The 16298-nt window shown below is 41.9% G+C and overlaps 1 protein-coding gene and 1 pseudogene across 4 annotated transcripts in view; one reads left to right on the top strand and one right to left on the bottom strand.

The window, feature by feature from the left end:
* Positions 1 to 6095, top strand: part of LOC106583287 (arf-GAP with GTPase, ANK repeat and PH domain-containing protein 1) — a 44884-nt gene extending 38789 nt beyond the window's left edge. For all 4 annotated transcript variants that reach the window (XM_045705412.1, XM_045705411.1, XM_014167267.2 and 1 more), the window contains 2 exons: positions 1 to 243; positions 2133 to 6095. The exon at positions 1 to 243 is cut by the window's left edge and continues 97 nt beyond it. In XM_045705412.1, coding sequence (XP_045561368.1) covers positions 1 to 243; positions 2133 to 2366 — 477 coding nt within the window. In that variant the 3' untranslated portion in view covers positions 2367 to 6095. The remainder of the gene's footprint in view (positions 244 to 2132) is intronic.
* A 218-nt stretch (positions 6096 to 6313) lies between these two features.
* LOC123729655 (G-protein coupled receptor 182-like) lies at positions 6314 to 15576 on the bottom strand (annotated as a pseudogene).
* Positions 15577 to 16298: the final 722 nt, after the last annotated feature.

Genomic DNA, 16298 nt, shown 5'->3' with positions numbered 1-16298 from the left:
ACGCTGTCAGCCAGTCTGCTGGCGGCCGTGATGGAGAGGGACCTCCCCCGCCTGCTCCTTCTCCTGGCCCATAGCACCAAGGACGACATCAATGCCCCCCTTCCCCCAGGGGGTCACCTCTCTCCACCCCCCCCTGCTGCCTCCCCCAGCCCTCCCCTGGAGGGCTCCCCGCGGCCGCCTTGCTCCGCACTGCACGCCGCCTGCCAGCTCGCCGACGTGGTCATGACCCAGCTGCTGGTCTGGGTGAGAGAGCGTCCCTCCTATCATCTCTTCATCCTGCTTTTCCATTTTTTTGTCTTTCGTTCATTCTCGGTTTGAGACATCATGCCACTAGTCAAAGAATGGCAGAAATAACAGTTGAAGTCGGGAAGTTTACATACACTTAGGTTGGAGTCATTAAAACTCGTTTTTCAACCACTCCACACATTTCTTGTAAACACACTATAGTTTTGGCAAGTCGGTTACGACATCTACTTTGTGCATGACACAAGTAATTTTTCCAACAATTGTTTACAGACAGATTATTTCACTTATAATTCACTGTATCACAATTCCAGTGGGTCAGAAGTTTACATACACTAAGTTGACCGTGCCTTTAAACAGCTTGGAAAATTCCAGAAAATGATGTCATGACTTTAGAAGCTTCTGACAAGCTAATTGACATCATTGAGTCAATTGAAGGTGTACCTGTGGATGTATTTCAAGGCCTACCTTCAATCTCAGTGCCTCTTTGCTTGACATCATGGGAAAATCAAAAGAAATCAGCCAAGACCTCAGAAATCTTTTTTTAGACCTCCACAAGTCTGGTTCATCCTTGGGAGAAATTTCCAAACGCCTGAAGGTACCACGTTCATCTGTACAAACAATAGTACGCAAGTATAAACACCATGGGACAACGCAGCCGTCATACCGCTCAGGAAGGAGACGCGTTCTGTCTCCTAGAGATGAATGTACTTTGGTGCGAAAAGTGCAAATCAATCCCAGAACAACAGCAAAGGACCTTGTGAAGATGCTGGAGGAAACAGGTACAAAAGTATCTATATCCACAGTAAAACGAGTCCTATATCACCATAACCTGAAAGGCCGCTCAGCAAGGAAGAAGCCACTGCTCCAAAACCGAAAAAAAAGCCAGACTACGGTTTGCAACAGCACATTGGAACAAAGATCGTACTTTTTGGAGAAATGTCCGTTGGTCTGATGAAACAAAAATAGAACTGTTTGGCCACAATGACCATCATTATGTTCGGAGGAAAAAGGGGGAGGCTTGCAAGCCGAAGAACACCATCCCAACCGTGAAGCACGGGGGTGGCAGCATCATGTTGTGGGGGTGCTTTGCTGCAGGAGGGCTGGTGCACTTCCCAAAATAGATGGCATCATAAGGGAGGAAAATTATATATTGAAGCAACATCTCAAGACATCAGTCAGGAAGTTAAAGCTTTGTGGCAAATGGGTCTTCCAAATGGACAATGACCCCAAGCATACTTCCAAAGTTGTGTCAAAATGGCTTAAGGACAGCAAAGTGAAGGTATTGGAGTGGCCATCACAAAGACCTGACCTCAATTCTATAGAAAAGTTGTGGGCAGAACTGAAAAGGCGTGTGCAAGCAAGGAGGCCTGATTCAAACCTGACTCAGTTACACCAGCTCTGTCAGGAGGAATGGGCCAAAATTCACCCAACTTGTTATGGGTAGCTTGTGGAAGGCTACCCAAAACGTTTGACCAAAGTTAAACAATTTAAAGGCAATGCTACCAAATACTAATTGAGTGTATGTAAACTTCTGATCCACTGGGAATGTGAGGAAGGAAATAAAAGCTGAAATAAATCATTCTCTCTACTATTATTCAGACATTTCACATTCTTAAAATAAAGAGGTTATCCTAACTGACCCAAGACAGGGAATTTTTACTAGGATTAAATGTCAGGAATTGTGAAAAACTGAGTTTAAATGTATTTGGCTAAGGTGTATGTAAACTTCCGACTTCAACTGTACATACTGTAGTGGGAAACGCACAGAAGTGACACTTGACCAAAAACAGCTATACGTGTGTTTTTGTATTTACTACGAATTTCAACTGAATCTTATTGCCCTCTCTCATTCCCCCTACTCCCTCTCTCTCGCTCCCTGGTCGCAGTATGGCAGTGATGTGAGGTGTCGGGACGCCCAGGGGCAGACGGCCATCACGTTGGCACGTTATGCTGGCAGTCAGGAGTGTGCTGACATCCTCCTGCAGTATGGCTGCCCCAACGAGCCCGCCCCTTCGGTTACCACGACACCAAGCCTCTCGGTCGCCACGACACCCAGCCTTTCCCGCAAGAGCAGCGCCGGCAGCCTCAGCCGCAGCAGCTCCAGAAGAGCAGTGTCTTAATGTGAGGGGGGTAGAAAGCGTGTAAGAGAGAGGGGGTATGTGTGTGGGTGGATGTGCGCGTCAGTGTGTGTTAGAATGCCGGTATGTGTGTGTGTGTGTGAGGTTGTGTGGGTGGTGCATGTGTGTTTGTAACCATATGTATGCCAGGGTGGCTCTAGTTGAAGGGGGAGGCTGTGTCTTCAGTGTCCTCTAAAAAGGAACCCATGAAGTCACACCAGGATGTAGTCACAGACCAAAAGGACTGAATGGACAAGCAGCTAATACTGTCACCATTGAGCTCACTCTTACCTGGCTCTCTGTGTGTGTGTGTGTGTGTGTGTGTGTGTGTGTGTGTGTGTGTGTGTGTGTGTGTGTGTGTGTGTGTGTGTGTGTGTGTGTGTGTGTGTGTGTGTGTGTGTGTGTGTGTGTGTGTGTGTGTGTGTGTGTGTGTGTGTGTGTGTGTGTGTGTGTGCGTGTGTGTGTGTGTGAGAGAGAGGGACTGCTCTACTCAGTGGCTCCCTTGTCCCCACTATGGCGCTGATGATCGACTCTTCCAGGCTCCCCTCACCACCGCTCTGTGGGAACTTTGACAAGCGCTGGGGCCAAGATGGTGGACCATCCTGGATGTTGACTTGGGTTCATGCCCAATCACATCTCTCAAACCACAGGGCTGGGAGAGGAAAATGAACCAGAGGTACAGAACTGCAATAATTGAATTACCAGTGTGAGACAGTGGATTTGTAGCTTTTTCTCACCCTACTGTACCTCTAGGTGCTTGGAATCCCATGATAACAGACTACAATATGAAAACGCGAAGATGCTTTCCGTTATCAACGGCAGAAAATGTCATTTTAAAATTCAATATGAACATTTATCCTGTGCTTTGATGGTTAGGTTGACGTGAGGGAGAGCAGGTTAACTCAAAATGCAGCTAAATCAATGAAGATGCTACATTATGATAAAATGAGTATGAGGGGGCTCGTTGAATCCTCTGAACGGCATTGTACTTACTCACGCAGAAACTAAACAGTGGAGCCAAGACTAACACCAATTGCCAGTGCTGGAACGAACATAACCACTGTTAAACCTCATCACTGTACCACAGTCAAACAAAATGGTCAGTTACTGATGCTGAGCTGAGGTCAAATTCAAAAGAAATACTGTCCGACAGATAATGGATTTGTATTTTAAGAATTTAGGTCAAAATAATAATTGTATAGAAAGACATATATGAAATTGATATTATTACTTTACTTGTCATAGTTATCAATATTGAGAACTACTTCATGTTCAAGAATGTAATTGTATGTTCTGAAGTTTGTATGGTAGGTTCTTGTTTGTAATACATATGGATTACTCTTAGCTGTTGAGAGATTCAAAACTGTGACAGATTTGTTGATTTATTTTATTTGGCAGTCCGCTATCTACAGTCATGTGAAAAAGTAAGTACACTCCCTGGAAGTGGTCTTTTTTTATTTGACGTATTTGGACACATGGATATCTGAGCTAAATTCAAATCACATTCATTGATGATCCAATTTAACAAATCACACAAAAAAAAATGTACTTTGAAAATGTTATGCAATTAAAATAAACAAAAATGCAATTTCTTTATGCAGAAAAGGTTAGTACACCCGTACCTTTACCATCACATAAAATGGCTAAAATTAGAATCAGGTTCACCAAAATAGGTGAAAATCATTAGAGAGTAACTTGGGAGGGTCCAGCTTTCCATAAAGATTAGAAACTGGTTTGGTCTTAACCGTATGGGTGTTTGGTAAAACATCATGTCAAGATCAAAATACCTACCCGAGGCCCTCAGAAGAAAGATTATTGATGCCCATGAGTCTGGGAGGGGTTACAAATGCATTTCCAAGCAATTTGAAGTACATCAGTCCACTGTCTGACGGCTCATCTACAAATGACCACTGGCAATCTACCTAGGCCAGATCGTCCCACCAAAATCAGCCCAAGAGCTGACTGAAAGATGCTCATAGAAGTCTCTAAGAACCCCAGGGTAACATCAAGGGATCTATAGGCCTCTCTTGCCACAATCAATGTATAAGTGCATGAGTTAACTGTCAGAAAGAGACTGCACAAACTTGGCCTACATGGGAGGTCAGGAAGGAAGAAGCCTCTGCTCTCAACAAATAATATGAAGACACGCCTGACATTTTCCAGACCACATCTGGGTGAAGACCAAAACTACTGGAACAATGTGCTCTGGACAGATGAGTCAAAGGTGGAGTTGTTTGGCCGCAATGCCAGACGCCATGTTTGGTGAAAACGGAACACTGCCTTTGAACAGAAGAGCCTCATAGCAGCCATAAAGCATGGAGGCGGTGGCATTATGGTTTGGGGCTGCCTCAGGGCCTGGCCAACTTGCCATCATTCAACCACACATTCCATATTGTACCAGATGATTCTTGAGGAGAATGTGAGGCCAAAGGCCAAAAAGCTGAAGCTGAACCGAACATGCATCTTGCAACAGGACAATGATCCAAAACACACAAGCAAAGCTATAACAGAATGGCTCAAAAATAAGAAATGGAGGGTTATGGAATTCCCCCACAGCATCCTGTCGAAATGCTGTGGGGGAACTTGAAGCTGGCCGTGCTTGCAAGAAAGCCCTCGAACATGACAGTTGAAGTAGTACTGTAAAGAAGAGTTGTCCAAAAATTCCTCCCTGTCGATATAAGAGACGGACAGACAGTTACAAGAAATGGCTACATTAAGATATTTCATCTAAAGGAGGCAACACCAGCTATTGAAGCTAGGGGTGTACTTATTTTTTTCCGCACTATGGAGTTGCATTTCTGTACATTTTTTGATGAATAAATGATTGCAAAGTATAATCTTTCAGTGTCATTTGTTAAATTCGGTTACCTTTATCTGTCAATAGTGGTGAAGTGAAGATTACATATCCATCTGTCCAAATATGTACAAAAAAAGACAACTTTCCAGGGAGTGTACTTACTTTTTCACATGACTGTATCTCCATGACATCACTTTGAGTTCCAAGATGGAGACTTGTAATGTGTGTGCATAATGTGTGTTTCAGAAATGAGAAACATTGATTTACTGTGTAGTCATATCGAAGAATAGAGAAAGAGAGACCCACTAGTGCAGTTGCTCTATGTCCTATTTTACTGAACAGTGTTACTGCCAGACGCCGTTTTAGTGTGAAACAAATGAAATGCCTTCAGTTTGATTGAATGTATTGCAATTATTGGTAATGTTTTGGTGAACTGCCACACCTCCAAAAGAAAAAGGGTTTCAAAACCAAATGTCGCAGACGTCATTCTCGATTACCATCCCAACTGTACAAAATGATCATTAGTAAGATAAATCATTGGCCTTGTGCTGAGAATGTTTTGCTAGTGGCCACATTAGAGACTATTATAATAACACCACAAGGACCATGTTGCTTGAATATCGGGACTTACAAAAATACTGTAGTATGATCATACCGCTAGTCTTTTTTTAACCGAAAATGAAAATCTCCAATGACTTTGTGTCTGTAAATATTGTAAGCTTCTCTTTTTTTTGCAGTGTTTTTCTACTCATGTACATGATTCATGGCTCATTCAAGTTAGCTGTCACTACAATTACTGTCCAACCTGTGGTGTTTTATTTATAGATTTGGGGGTATTTCATATTTTAATGTGAAACTTTTATCTGCTTAAAAAAAGAAGGAAGTAGAAAACAACACCATACAACAAAGCAACAGAATAAAATGTTCATAATATGTTTCTGGGTATTTTGTCATTAGAATGAATTGACTTGAAGGGTTAAACAAAACTCAGGCATGGATCTGTCTCTGTACATGTATAGTGTTTTGCTATGCAAGGGTGTGTGTGTGTGTGTGTGTGTGTGTGTGTGTGTGTGTGTGTGTGTGTGTGTGTGTGTGTGTGTGTGTGTGTGTGTGTGGTAAATGAACCTGAAACACTCATTTCCAGTGTCGGCCATGGGGAGGCAGCATGTACTGTAGATGTACTGAGAAGGCAAACGATATCATTTAAGAATTCTATAGTATCAGCTCAGGCCAAGCCACAGAAACCTGCTAATGAATCCTGGCTGCGTCTCAAATAGCACCCTATTTCCAATGTAGTGCACTACTACTAGGGTACCACTTGGGACGTACCCCTGATTCCTCAGAGCAGCAAGATGTCAGCATAGCCAGGTAGTGACAACCTGGCCTGTACCAAAACTAATGACAGTTAAGTTGTCATCTGTTTTTTCTTGTGAATGTGACAAGAATATACAGGCATGACATTCATTTTGAGGTTAGTAACTTGTTTGTTCATATATGAAGACGACATGGTTGTGATCCATAACCAACCAGCACAGCACAAACATAGGGAGTACAGATGAACCTGCCACAGCCCCGCCCACACCGCCCGCAGGGTCAGCAGGTTAAAGGTCATGATGATGGCCACCGGGCCCAGGAACTGGAAGATTAGATAGAGGAAGGTGTGGGCAGCATACCAGTCCACAAAGTTGTGCTGATAGATGTAGCAGCCCAGCTCGTCCCACTCCAGCAGCGTCACATGGGCGTTATCCAGCAGGTAGTGACATATTTGCATTGTGTGTCTATATACAGTATCTTTATTAGTTTGTTATGTTACCACCACAGCTCTCTCTGCTGGGATCTCTTAATTGGGCCAATACTGACTGAATGTATAATTATGCCCACCTCTGTGGTATTGTTCAGTTGACATTGATTGTCATTGCCTTGCACGCTGAAGAAGGGCTCATACCCAAAATGTTTGTGCAGCAATAAAAACATGTCAAGGAGTGGTGTCCTATATATATATTCTTTGCGTTATCAAGCAGGCCTAGAACCACGGACAGGACCCAGAGGAACCCCCTGAGCCTGTTTGCTTGGGGCCCCAAGTTCGTGGGGCTGGTGCACACCACGGCCAGGTCGTGCTCCACCATCATATAGACCATGGAAGAAGGAGCTGCTGTAGAAGTTGATGACATAAACGAGGAAGGTGAAGCGGCACAGGAAGTGTCCCCACAACCACACGTTCTCCAACATGGCCTACAGGATGGAGAAGGGCACCACCACTATAATCAGCAGGTCCGACATTCCTACATTGAGCACACAGAAGAGCATGCCGTTGCAGCTGCTGAGCAGCACCACCAGGGCGTTGAGCGTCAGGCCGGCCACGAAGAGCAGCTGCTGAGCAGCACCACCAGGGCGTTGAGCGTCAGGCCGGCCACGAAGAGCAGCAGGTAGAGCAGGAATAGCGCCATGCGCTGCGAGGCGTTGTCCTGGTCTGTGTAGTTGTCTTCGTACCAGGATGAGTTGCTATGCTAGTGCTCCTTCATGACCTGTAGGTGGACAACGGTAGTTTATCCATTACAGGATCATGAGAAAATACAGAAATAAATCGGAGAAATGAATACAGTGTCATATGAATCACTATGACACGCAACCCACCAGAGCTCTGGACTGTTACAGATTATTTCTGTGGATATCATAGTTACAAAGAAAAATTTGTCTGGAGAATTATCAGACCATATGGAAAGAGCCTGCATGACAAATAAATAATCAAATCAAATTGTATTGGTCACGTGCACATATTTAGCTGATGTTATTGCGGGTGTAGTGAAATTATTGTGTGCCTAGCTCCAACAGTGCAGTAATATCTAACAATTCACAACAATACACACAAATCTAAAAGTAAAATAATGGAATTAAGAAATATATAAATATTAGGACGAGCAATGCTGGAGTGGCACTGACTAAAATACAGTAGAATAGAATACAGTATATACATATGAAATTATTAAAGCAGTATGTAAACATTATTAAAGTGGCCAGTGATTCCATGTCTATGTATATAGGGCAGCAGCCTCTAAGGTCCTGGGTTGAGTAACCGGGTGGAAGCCGGCTAGTGATGGCTGTTTAACAGTCAGATGGCCTTGAGATAGAAGCTATTTTTCAGTCTCCGGTCCCAGCTTTGATGCACCTGTACTGATCTCGCCTTCTGGATGATAACGGGGTGAACAGGCAGTGGCTCGGGTGGTTGGTGTCCTTGATGATCGTTTTGGCCTTACTGTAACATCGGGTGCTGTAGGTGTCCTGGAGGGCAGGCAGTGTGCCCCCGGTGATGCGTTGTGCAGACCGCACCACCCTCTGGAGAGCCTTACGGTTGCGGGCGGTGCAGAGCAGAGCAGGATACACACGGCTGAGAGAAATCAAAGTCCTGGCTTACTGAGCGCTGTCCCAGCGCATAGAGCAGACTTTCAGGCTCTGTGCACTGGCTCTGTATGTTCCTCAATGACCGCTGTTCTGGTACAGACATGAGCCTCACAGTTAAAGTACACTCCACGCCCACTCCCCCATCCCCCAGTTAGATGAGAGCACAAGATACTGTATCCACGCTGGAGCATGAGAGGACAGGACAGGACAGGAGAGGACAGGACAGGAGAGGAGGGGAGGGGAGGGGAGGGGAGGGGAGGGGAGGGGAGGACAGGACAGGACAGGACAGGACAGGACAGGACAGGACAGGAGAGGAGAGGAGAGGAGGGGAGGATAGGATAGGACAGGACAGGACAGGACAGGAGAGGAGACCAACATAGAGGGGAGATATACATGAGACAGAAGACAGAAGCCTCCAAAAAGAAAAAAGACAAGAATTTCACCTAACTGAGCCTCCCTGAGTTCATTATTAGGATGTAACTAAAGGGGCTAGAATGAAGTTATTATTAAGACTTGAGACTACCACAAGAGTTGTGAGCAAGAGCCAACATCCAAAGGTCAAGTCAATGGCACCTCTCAATCATGGAGGTCAGGGAACCCAAACAGATCCAACACACAGTTTGGAAGCCAAAATGCTAGTTTAGGGCGTGGAACATATGGAGTCCACTGTTTATTTTTCACCCCAAGATTAACAGTCCCTATCTGACATTTTGGGTATTGAATAATTTCTAATGATCATGTGAACTGCAATGGAGGTGATTGGTAACTTAAAGATATCCTCTGCAGGTGATGATGAGATTGGTGCCTCTTTGGTGAAATCGGTGTCTTCCTTGATTACTGAGCCTCTAATGTATATCTTCACCAAATCTATGCAAACTGGTATTGTTCCAAAAGATTTGAAAATTGCCCAAGTTATCCCCCCTCTATAAATCTTTTCTAAAATCCTAGACAATTTGGTAAATAAAAGAATGTTGAAGCATGTAACTCAACACTGTGTTCTATATGAGCACCAATATGGTTTTCGTGAAAACTACTCCACAGATATGGCTCTTTTGCAACTTGTGGGTAAAATCTTTACAGCCCTTAACAACAATTAATACACTCTTGGCATCTTTTTTTATCAGGGTTGATATTTGGACCTTGTTATTCCTAATCTATATCAATGACCTTGCTGCTGTATCTTCTACCGTACTTCCCTTTCTCTTGATCACACCAATTTGCTTTTATCACACAAGAATTTTGATTCAATAATTAATGAAGCCAACTCAGGTATGGGCAAATTTTCTGAATGGTTCGAGAAAAACAAATTCTCTTTAAATGGTAAAACAACTACATTTATTGTATTCATTAGAAAGAATAAGAAATATTGTAAAAAGAAAAGAAAAGAAAAAGTGCCAGAATCTCATTTTGGTGGGAATGAAATGGAACAAGTCACAGCACTAGATTCCTCCGAGTTCTAATTGATGAAAAGTTATCCTGGAAAGATCATATTCAATTTGTCTGTAGCAAAGTGATGAAATCTTGGTATCATCAGAAAGATGAGTGGTTTGGGCCATCAGGCAAGCTTCCTAACCCTACTGTATACTATCTTAATTTACCCATATCTAATTTACTGTAATATTGTCTGTGCCAGTACATATGCCTCCTACCTACACAAATTACTCATCGTACAAAATACATTTGCAAGACTAGCCACCTCCTCTAATTACCTGGCCCCATTTGCACCTTTGTTTAAGAAACTCGATTTCTTGTCTATTTACGACATGAATGTACGCCAATTATGCACTTTAATCTACAAATTCTCATACCTCCCAGACAGTGTACCCTTCAATGTATTCTTCCAGGTTAATTCTGAAATCCACCTATATAACACAATACACTGTGATAACCTTCACCCTCCCAACTGCCGCACCTCACATAGTCATTTCTCTATCAGATACAGAGTACCATACTCTGGAATTCTTATCTTCACATTGCCAAAACCTCATCATCCCTCAATAACTTCAAGCGAAGACTGGGGGTCAACCTGATGAACCAAACTAACCAATAATTCTCTCTCTCTCTCTCTCTCTCTCTCTCTCACACACACACACACACACACACACACACACACACACACACACACACACACACACACACACGTTTTATATGTACATTTATAATTAATATGCTTAGTTTAACTGATTGAACAAACTTACATTTTTTTAAACGTATATTTGTGGTGCGGTTTTCATATAAGCCCCTTTTGTCACGTCCTGACCAGCAAAGGGAGGTATTGTATCAGTTGTGGTCAGGATGTGGCAGGTTTTTTGTATGTTAAGGGTTTGTGTTGGGGATGGGACTCCCAATTGAAGGCAGGTGTGTTGAGTTGCCTTTGATTGGGAGTCCTATATAGAAGGGTGTGTTTTTCTTTGGGATTGTGTGTAGTTGTTTTTGCACTGCGTTTGTATAGCCTGTAAAACTGTTGCTGTCTTGCTTATTGTTTTTTTCACCGTGGATGCTTTACTCTTTTGTTGAATTAAACTATGAGTATCCACATTCCCGCTGCGCCTTGGTCCATTCCTGAAGACAGCTGTTACACCTTTGGGTTTCCAACCTCACTGTTTTTAGCAGTTTGTTTTATCTGTACTGTTTTGTCTTTCACTTTTCTTTGGTGCGAATAAATAAAACCTAATACCTCATAATAAACCATCCATAAAAACGATTATAGATTTAAACATTTATTATTTGGCCCTTAAAAAGAATAATGTGCAAATATTGTACAATCCTGGTGTGCAAAGCTGTTCAAGACCCAGAAAGACTCACAGCTGTCATGGCTGCCAAAGGTGGTTCTAACATGTATTGATTCAGGTGTGTGAATACTTATGCAAATTAGATATTTCTGTATTTCATTTTCAATAAATTAGCAAACATTTCTTTATGGGGTATTGTGTGTAGATAGGTGATATATATATATATATATATATATATTTAATCCATTTGGAATTCAGGCTGTAACAAAACAAAATATGGAATAAGTCAAGGGGTATGAATACTTTCTGAAAGCACTAACATGTTAGGCTATTTGAGATTTTGCCGTACCCAAATACTGCTGTCTTCTATTGTTGTCTTCTATAACCCCTGAAATATTGTTACCACCTAAACATTGATATCCATTAAATTGTGTCACAGTTTTACAGAATGCATTAAAGTTACAATTAAGCTTGCACAATGATAGACACCAGTGACTTTTAGAATGGAGCACAGTCCATTTTCTTCCCATTCCATATCTCTCTCAGGTCACACAGACCCAGATCCTTTCTGTCTTGGATTTGTTTCAGGCTCTTTCTTAGAAAAGAGCGCCTTTTACAACAACTTTGTACCTCTCTGTGTCCACTCAGCAATTGCCATTGTTCCCCATACCTACTTATTTTGTTCATCTTTTGTTTATCACTAAGCTTAGGGCCCTGGGTGTGAACCCTGGGTGTGGACTTCCTGACAGGCCAACCCCAGGTGGTGAAGGTAGGTAACAGCACCTCCGCCAATCTGATCCTCAACATGGGGGCCCCACGGGGGTACTTGCTCAGCCCCCTCCTGTGCTCCGTGCTCACCCATGACTGCACGTTTTCTGACGACCCAACAGTGGTAAGCCTGATTACCAACAACAATGAGACAGCCTACGGGGAGTAGGTGAGGGCCCTAGTGGAGTGACAACATGACAACAATATGGTAGCAACACAAAATGGCAGCAGCACAACATGGTAGCAGCACAAAACAGGGTACAAACATTATTGGGTACAGACAAATAGAACCATGAGGAAACCTGTAGAAAACATTATGCTGAAGTACTGAAATTTGCACAGAAGAATGTTGTTTCTTAACGTTCTCTGAACAATTTGAAAACATTACTTTAAATAGAACCATGAGGCAACCTGTAGGAAACGTTATGTTTAAGTACTGAAATTCCCACCTAAGAGACACATGGTTCTCAGAACGTTTTGTGCTAGCTGGGTATATTGCACCATTCCCAGAATAAAATAATCATAAGACAACCATGCTCTCACCAAGCTCTAAGAAATATGGTTCTCAGAACATTATATTTTCACTTCATCAGATTGCACTGTGACTGCCTGCTGTGTGGGATTTGGTGGTTTACATGTTCATGACATCCCTTAGATGGTCAGGACACCTATTTCCCTCTAGAGAACTTTGAGAATACTGTAGGCCTACTAGGAAATCTGAATTTATGGGATAGAGCCACAACTTCCGAAAATGTAACACAGATCATTTAATAGATATCAACTCAAACATAGATTTAAGAAACATTGAATACATTTGCTAAAAGAATATTAAGATAACTCAGTGATGACATTTTTTTGGAGGGGAGGCATTTCTTCACCATGTGTTTTGATTTAAGCAAGGAAGTCCAAGTGAAGTAGGACTTTAAATCAATCAGTCTTTCTAAAATACCAGTCCAGTGTGTGTCCATAAAATAGCCACTCTGTCCTTTTGTGCCTCCATCTGGTCGGAGAATCAGCTGGAAGAGCATGCCATAAAGACAATGCTCTCTCTCTTGCCATCGTCATAGAAGCCATTAAAACACACCCTGTTGTCAGACTTCGACAGTGAATAGGACTGATAGGTCTCCAAAATTCCAGAAATCCAGAACTCCAGGCACCTGATGATGATCATGATCATGTTTCTCTGTGTTCCACAGGTGACAAAGTTAGTACTAAGAGTCTTTTTAAACTTATTGATGGATACAATTAAATAAATAGCTCTTTTAAAAACTGTATATTTTATCTCTATACGAAAGTACTTGTCAGTTAAGGAATTGTAACAACAAGGTAGTAAATAAGGAGTGTTTTCGTATTGAGCCAGCTATGGTTCTGTAGCTGTAGCTGTGTTCTGAGGAGCTACGCAAAGATCTCAGCAATGAACTCATGGAACCTCTTGGCGTACTGCTCAGGGTGAACGGTGGACATTTCTGCTCCAGACTAGGAATCACACAAACAAAACATGTCAAACAAATACAGATACTGATAAACCAACAACGATGAGAATTAAAAATGTTCAGATAGGGGAGACATCTTGAAAACAATAGATCAATCAATAATTCAATCAAATGTATTTATAAAGCCCTTTTTACATCATCAGTGGTTATGCATAATGTGCTGCTGTGCTACTGATGCTGTGCCCTGTCTCTGACCCTCACCTCCACGTCTCTGTTGAGCTTGTCCATGATCCTTTCCTTCTTCTCCTCACTCACATAAACCTCCTGCATGTTATTCCTGAACTCAACATCTTTGCACGTTGGCAACTCTCTAACCTGACAACACGATGAAAGAGAGGGGAGAGGGAGCAAGTGAACAAGAGAACCAATTTAAATGACAAATTCACCTTTCAGCAGGATAATAACCTAAAACAAGGTCAAATATATATTGGAGCTCTACCATCTGCCTCCTGTGTTTTCATTTGGGTCTCGCCTTGTGTCCTTATAATGCTTGAAAATATGAAGAGTGGTACTCAGTGAAGTGTCGGATTTGCCCAAAACATAACACTTTGTATTCAAGACAAAGTTAATTTCTTTGCCACATTTTTTGCAGTTTTACTTTAGTTCCTTATTGCAAACAGGACACATGTTTTGGGATATTTTTATCCTGTACAGGCTTCCTTCTTTTTACTTTGTCATTTAGGTTACTACTGTGAAACTACAATGTTATTGATCCATCCTCAGTTTTCTCCTATCAAAGTCATTGAACTCTGTAACTGTTTTAAAGTAACCATTGGTTTCCTGGTGAAATCCTTGAGTGGTTTCCTTCCTCTCCACCAACTGAGTTAGGAAGGATGCGTGTATCTTTGTAGTGACTGATTGTATTGATACACCATCCAAAATGTAATTAATAACTTCACCATGCTAAAAGGGATATGCAATGTCTGCTTTAATTGTATTTTTTACCCATCTACCAATAGATGCACTTCTTTGCGAGGCAGTGGAAAACATCCCTGGTCAACGTGGTTGAATCTGTGCTTGAAATTCACTGCTCGGCTGAGGGACCTTTCAGATGATGAAGTAGTCATCAAAAATGTATTTTAAACACTATTATTTCACACAGACCATGCAACTTATTATGTGACTTGTTAAGCACATTTTTACTCCTCAACTTATTTAGGATTGGCATAACATAGGGGTTGAATACTTATTGACTCAAGAAATGTCAGCTTTTAATTTTTTATGAATTTGTAAAAATGCCCAAACATAAATCCACTTGGACATTATGTGGTATTGTGTGTAGGTTAATGACACAAAATCAAAAATTAATCAATTTTAAGTTCAGGCTGTAACAGAACAAAATGTGGAAAAAGTCAAGGGGTGTGAATACTTCCTGAAGGCACTGTGCATGGTGCCAGCTTTTTATTATCTCATTGTATCAAAGACTTTAGTCATTCAAGCCCAAGTAACAGGCAGGATCGCAAGTTGTCTGAAATGTAAGTTGATGTACTAAAAGTGAAAAGATCCCACAACTAACTCTTGAAAATAAATAAATCATTTTGAGATTTTTCTCTGATCTTACCTTCTCTTTGAAACTCGCTTCACGGGACACCTGATAAAAGAACAGATTCTGTTAACAACGGCTCAAAACGACTTCAAACAATCTCAGTCTGACACAGACTCTATTTTCAACAAACCTGCCAGTAATTCCATGCCGTTATTTCATTTAAGTGTGATCCTGCATCTTTATGAGATTTCTTGTTGTCAACTAGTGTACAGGATGTGCAGGCTTTTATTCCACTCAAGCACTAACACACCTGCTTGAAATAATCAAGGTATCACAAATTGAATCAGCTGTATTAATGCTTAGTTCAAACAAAAGCTTAAACATCCTGCAGCTCTCCAGTCTCCAGAACCAGCTTTGCAATCTCACGGTGGCACAGTTGTGCACTAAAGGGAAAAGGGTGCCAGATGAGAAGCAGACTCAGTGTTGTTACCTGGTGATATTCAGACCAGGTGATATTCATCTTGTGCAATAACGGCATCTTGATTTACAAGATGGGTTAGCAGTCGGACGTCTATTTGTCTTGTCCTGTCCCGTCCCGTCCCATGTATACAGTTGAAGTCGGAAGTTTACATACATTAAAACTAGTTTTTCAACCACTCCACAAATTTCTTGTTAAAAAACTATAGTTTTGTCAACTCTGTTAGGACATCTACTTTGTACATGACACAAGTAAATTTTCCAACAATTGTTTACAGACAGATTATTTCACTTATAATTCACTGTATCACAATTCCAGTGGGTCAGAAGTGAACATACACTAAGTTGACTGTGCCTTTAAACAGCTTGGAAAATTCCAGAAAATTATGTCATGACTTTAGAAGCTTCTGACAAGCTAATTGACATCATTTGAGTCAATTGAAGGTGTACCTGTGGATGTATTTCAAGGCCTACTTTCAAACTCAGTGCCTCTTTGCTTGATATTATGGGAAAATCAAAAGAAATCAGCCAAGACCTCAGAAAACAATTTGTAGACCTCCACAAGTCTGGTTCATGCTTGGGAGCAATTTCCAAACGCCTGAAGGTACCACGTTCATCTGTACAAACAATAGTACGCAAGTATAAACACCATTGACCACGCAGCCGTCATACCGCTCAGGAAAGAGACACGTTCTGTCTCCTAGAGATGAGCGCACTGTGGTGTGAAAAGTGCAAATCAATCCCAGAAACACAGCAAAGGACCTTGTGAAGAAGCTGTAGGAA

The sequence above is a fragment of the Salmo salar genome, chromosome ssa22 (assembly GCF_905237065.1).
Source record: "Salmo salar chromosome ssa22, Ssal_v3.1, whole genome shotgun sequence".
Classification (NCBI taxonomy): domain Eukaryota; kingdom Metazoa; phylum Chordata; class Actinopteri; order Salmoniformes; family Salmonidae; genus Salmo; species Salmo salar.
Note: the sequence above shows the minus strand (reverse complement) of the source record. Positions and strands in the feature narration are given on the sequence as shown.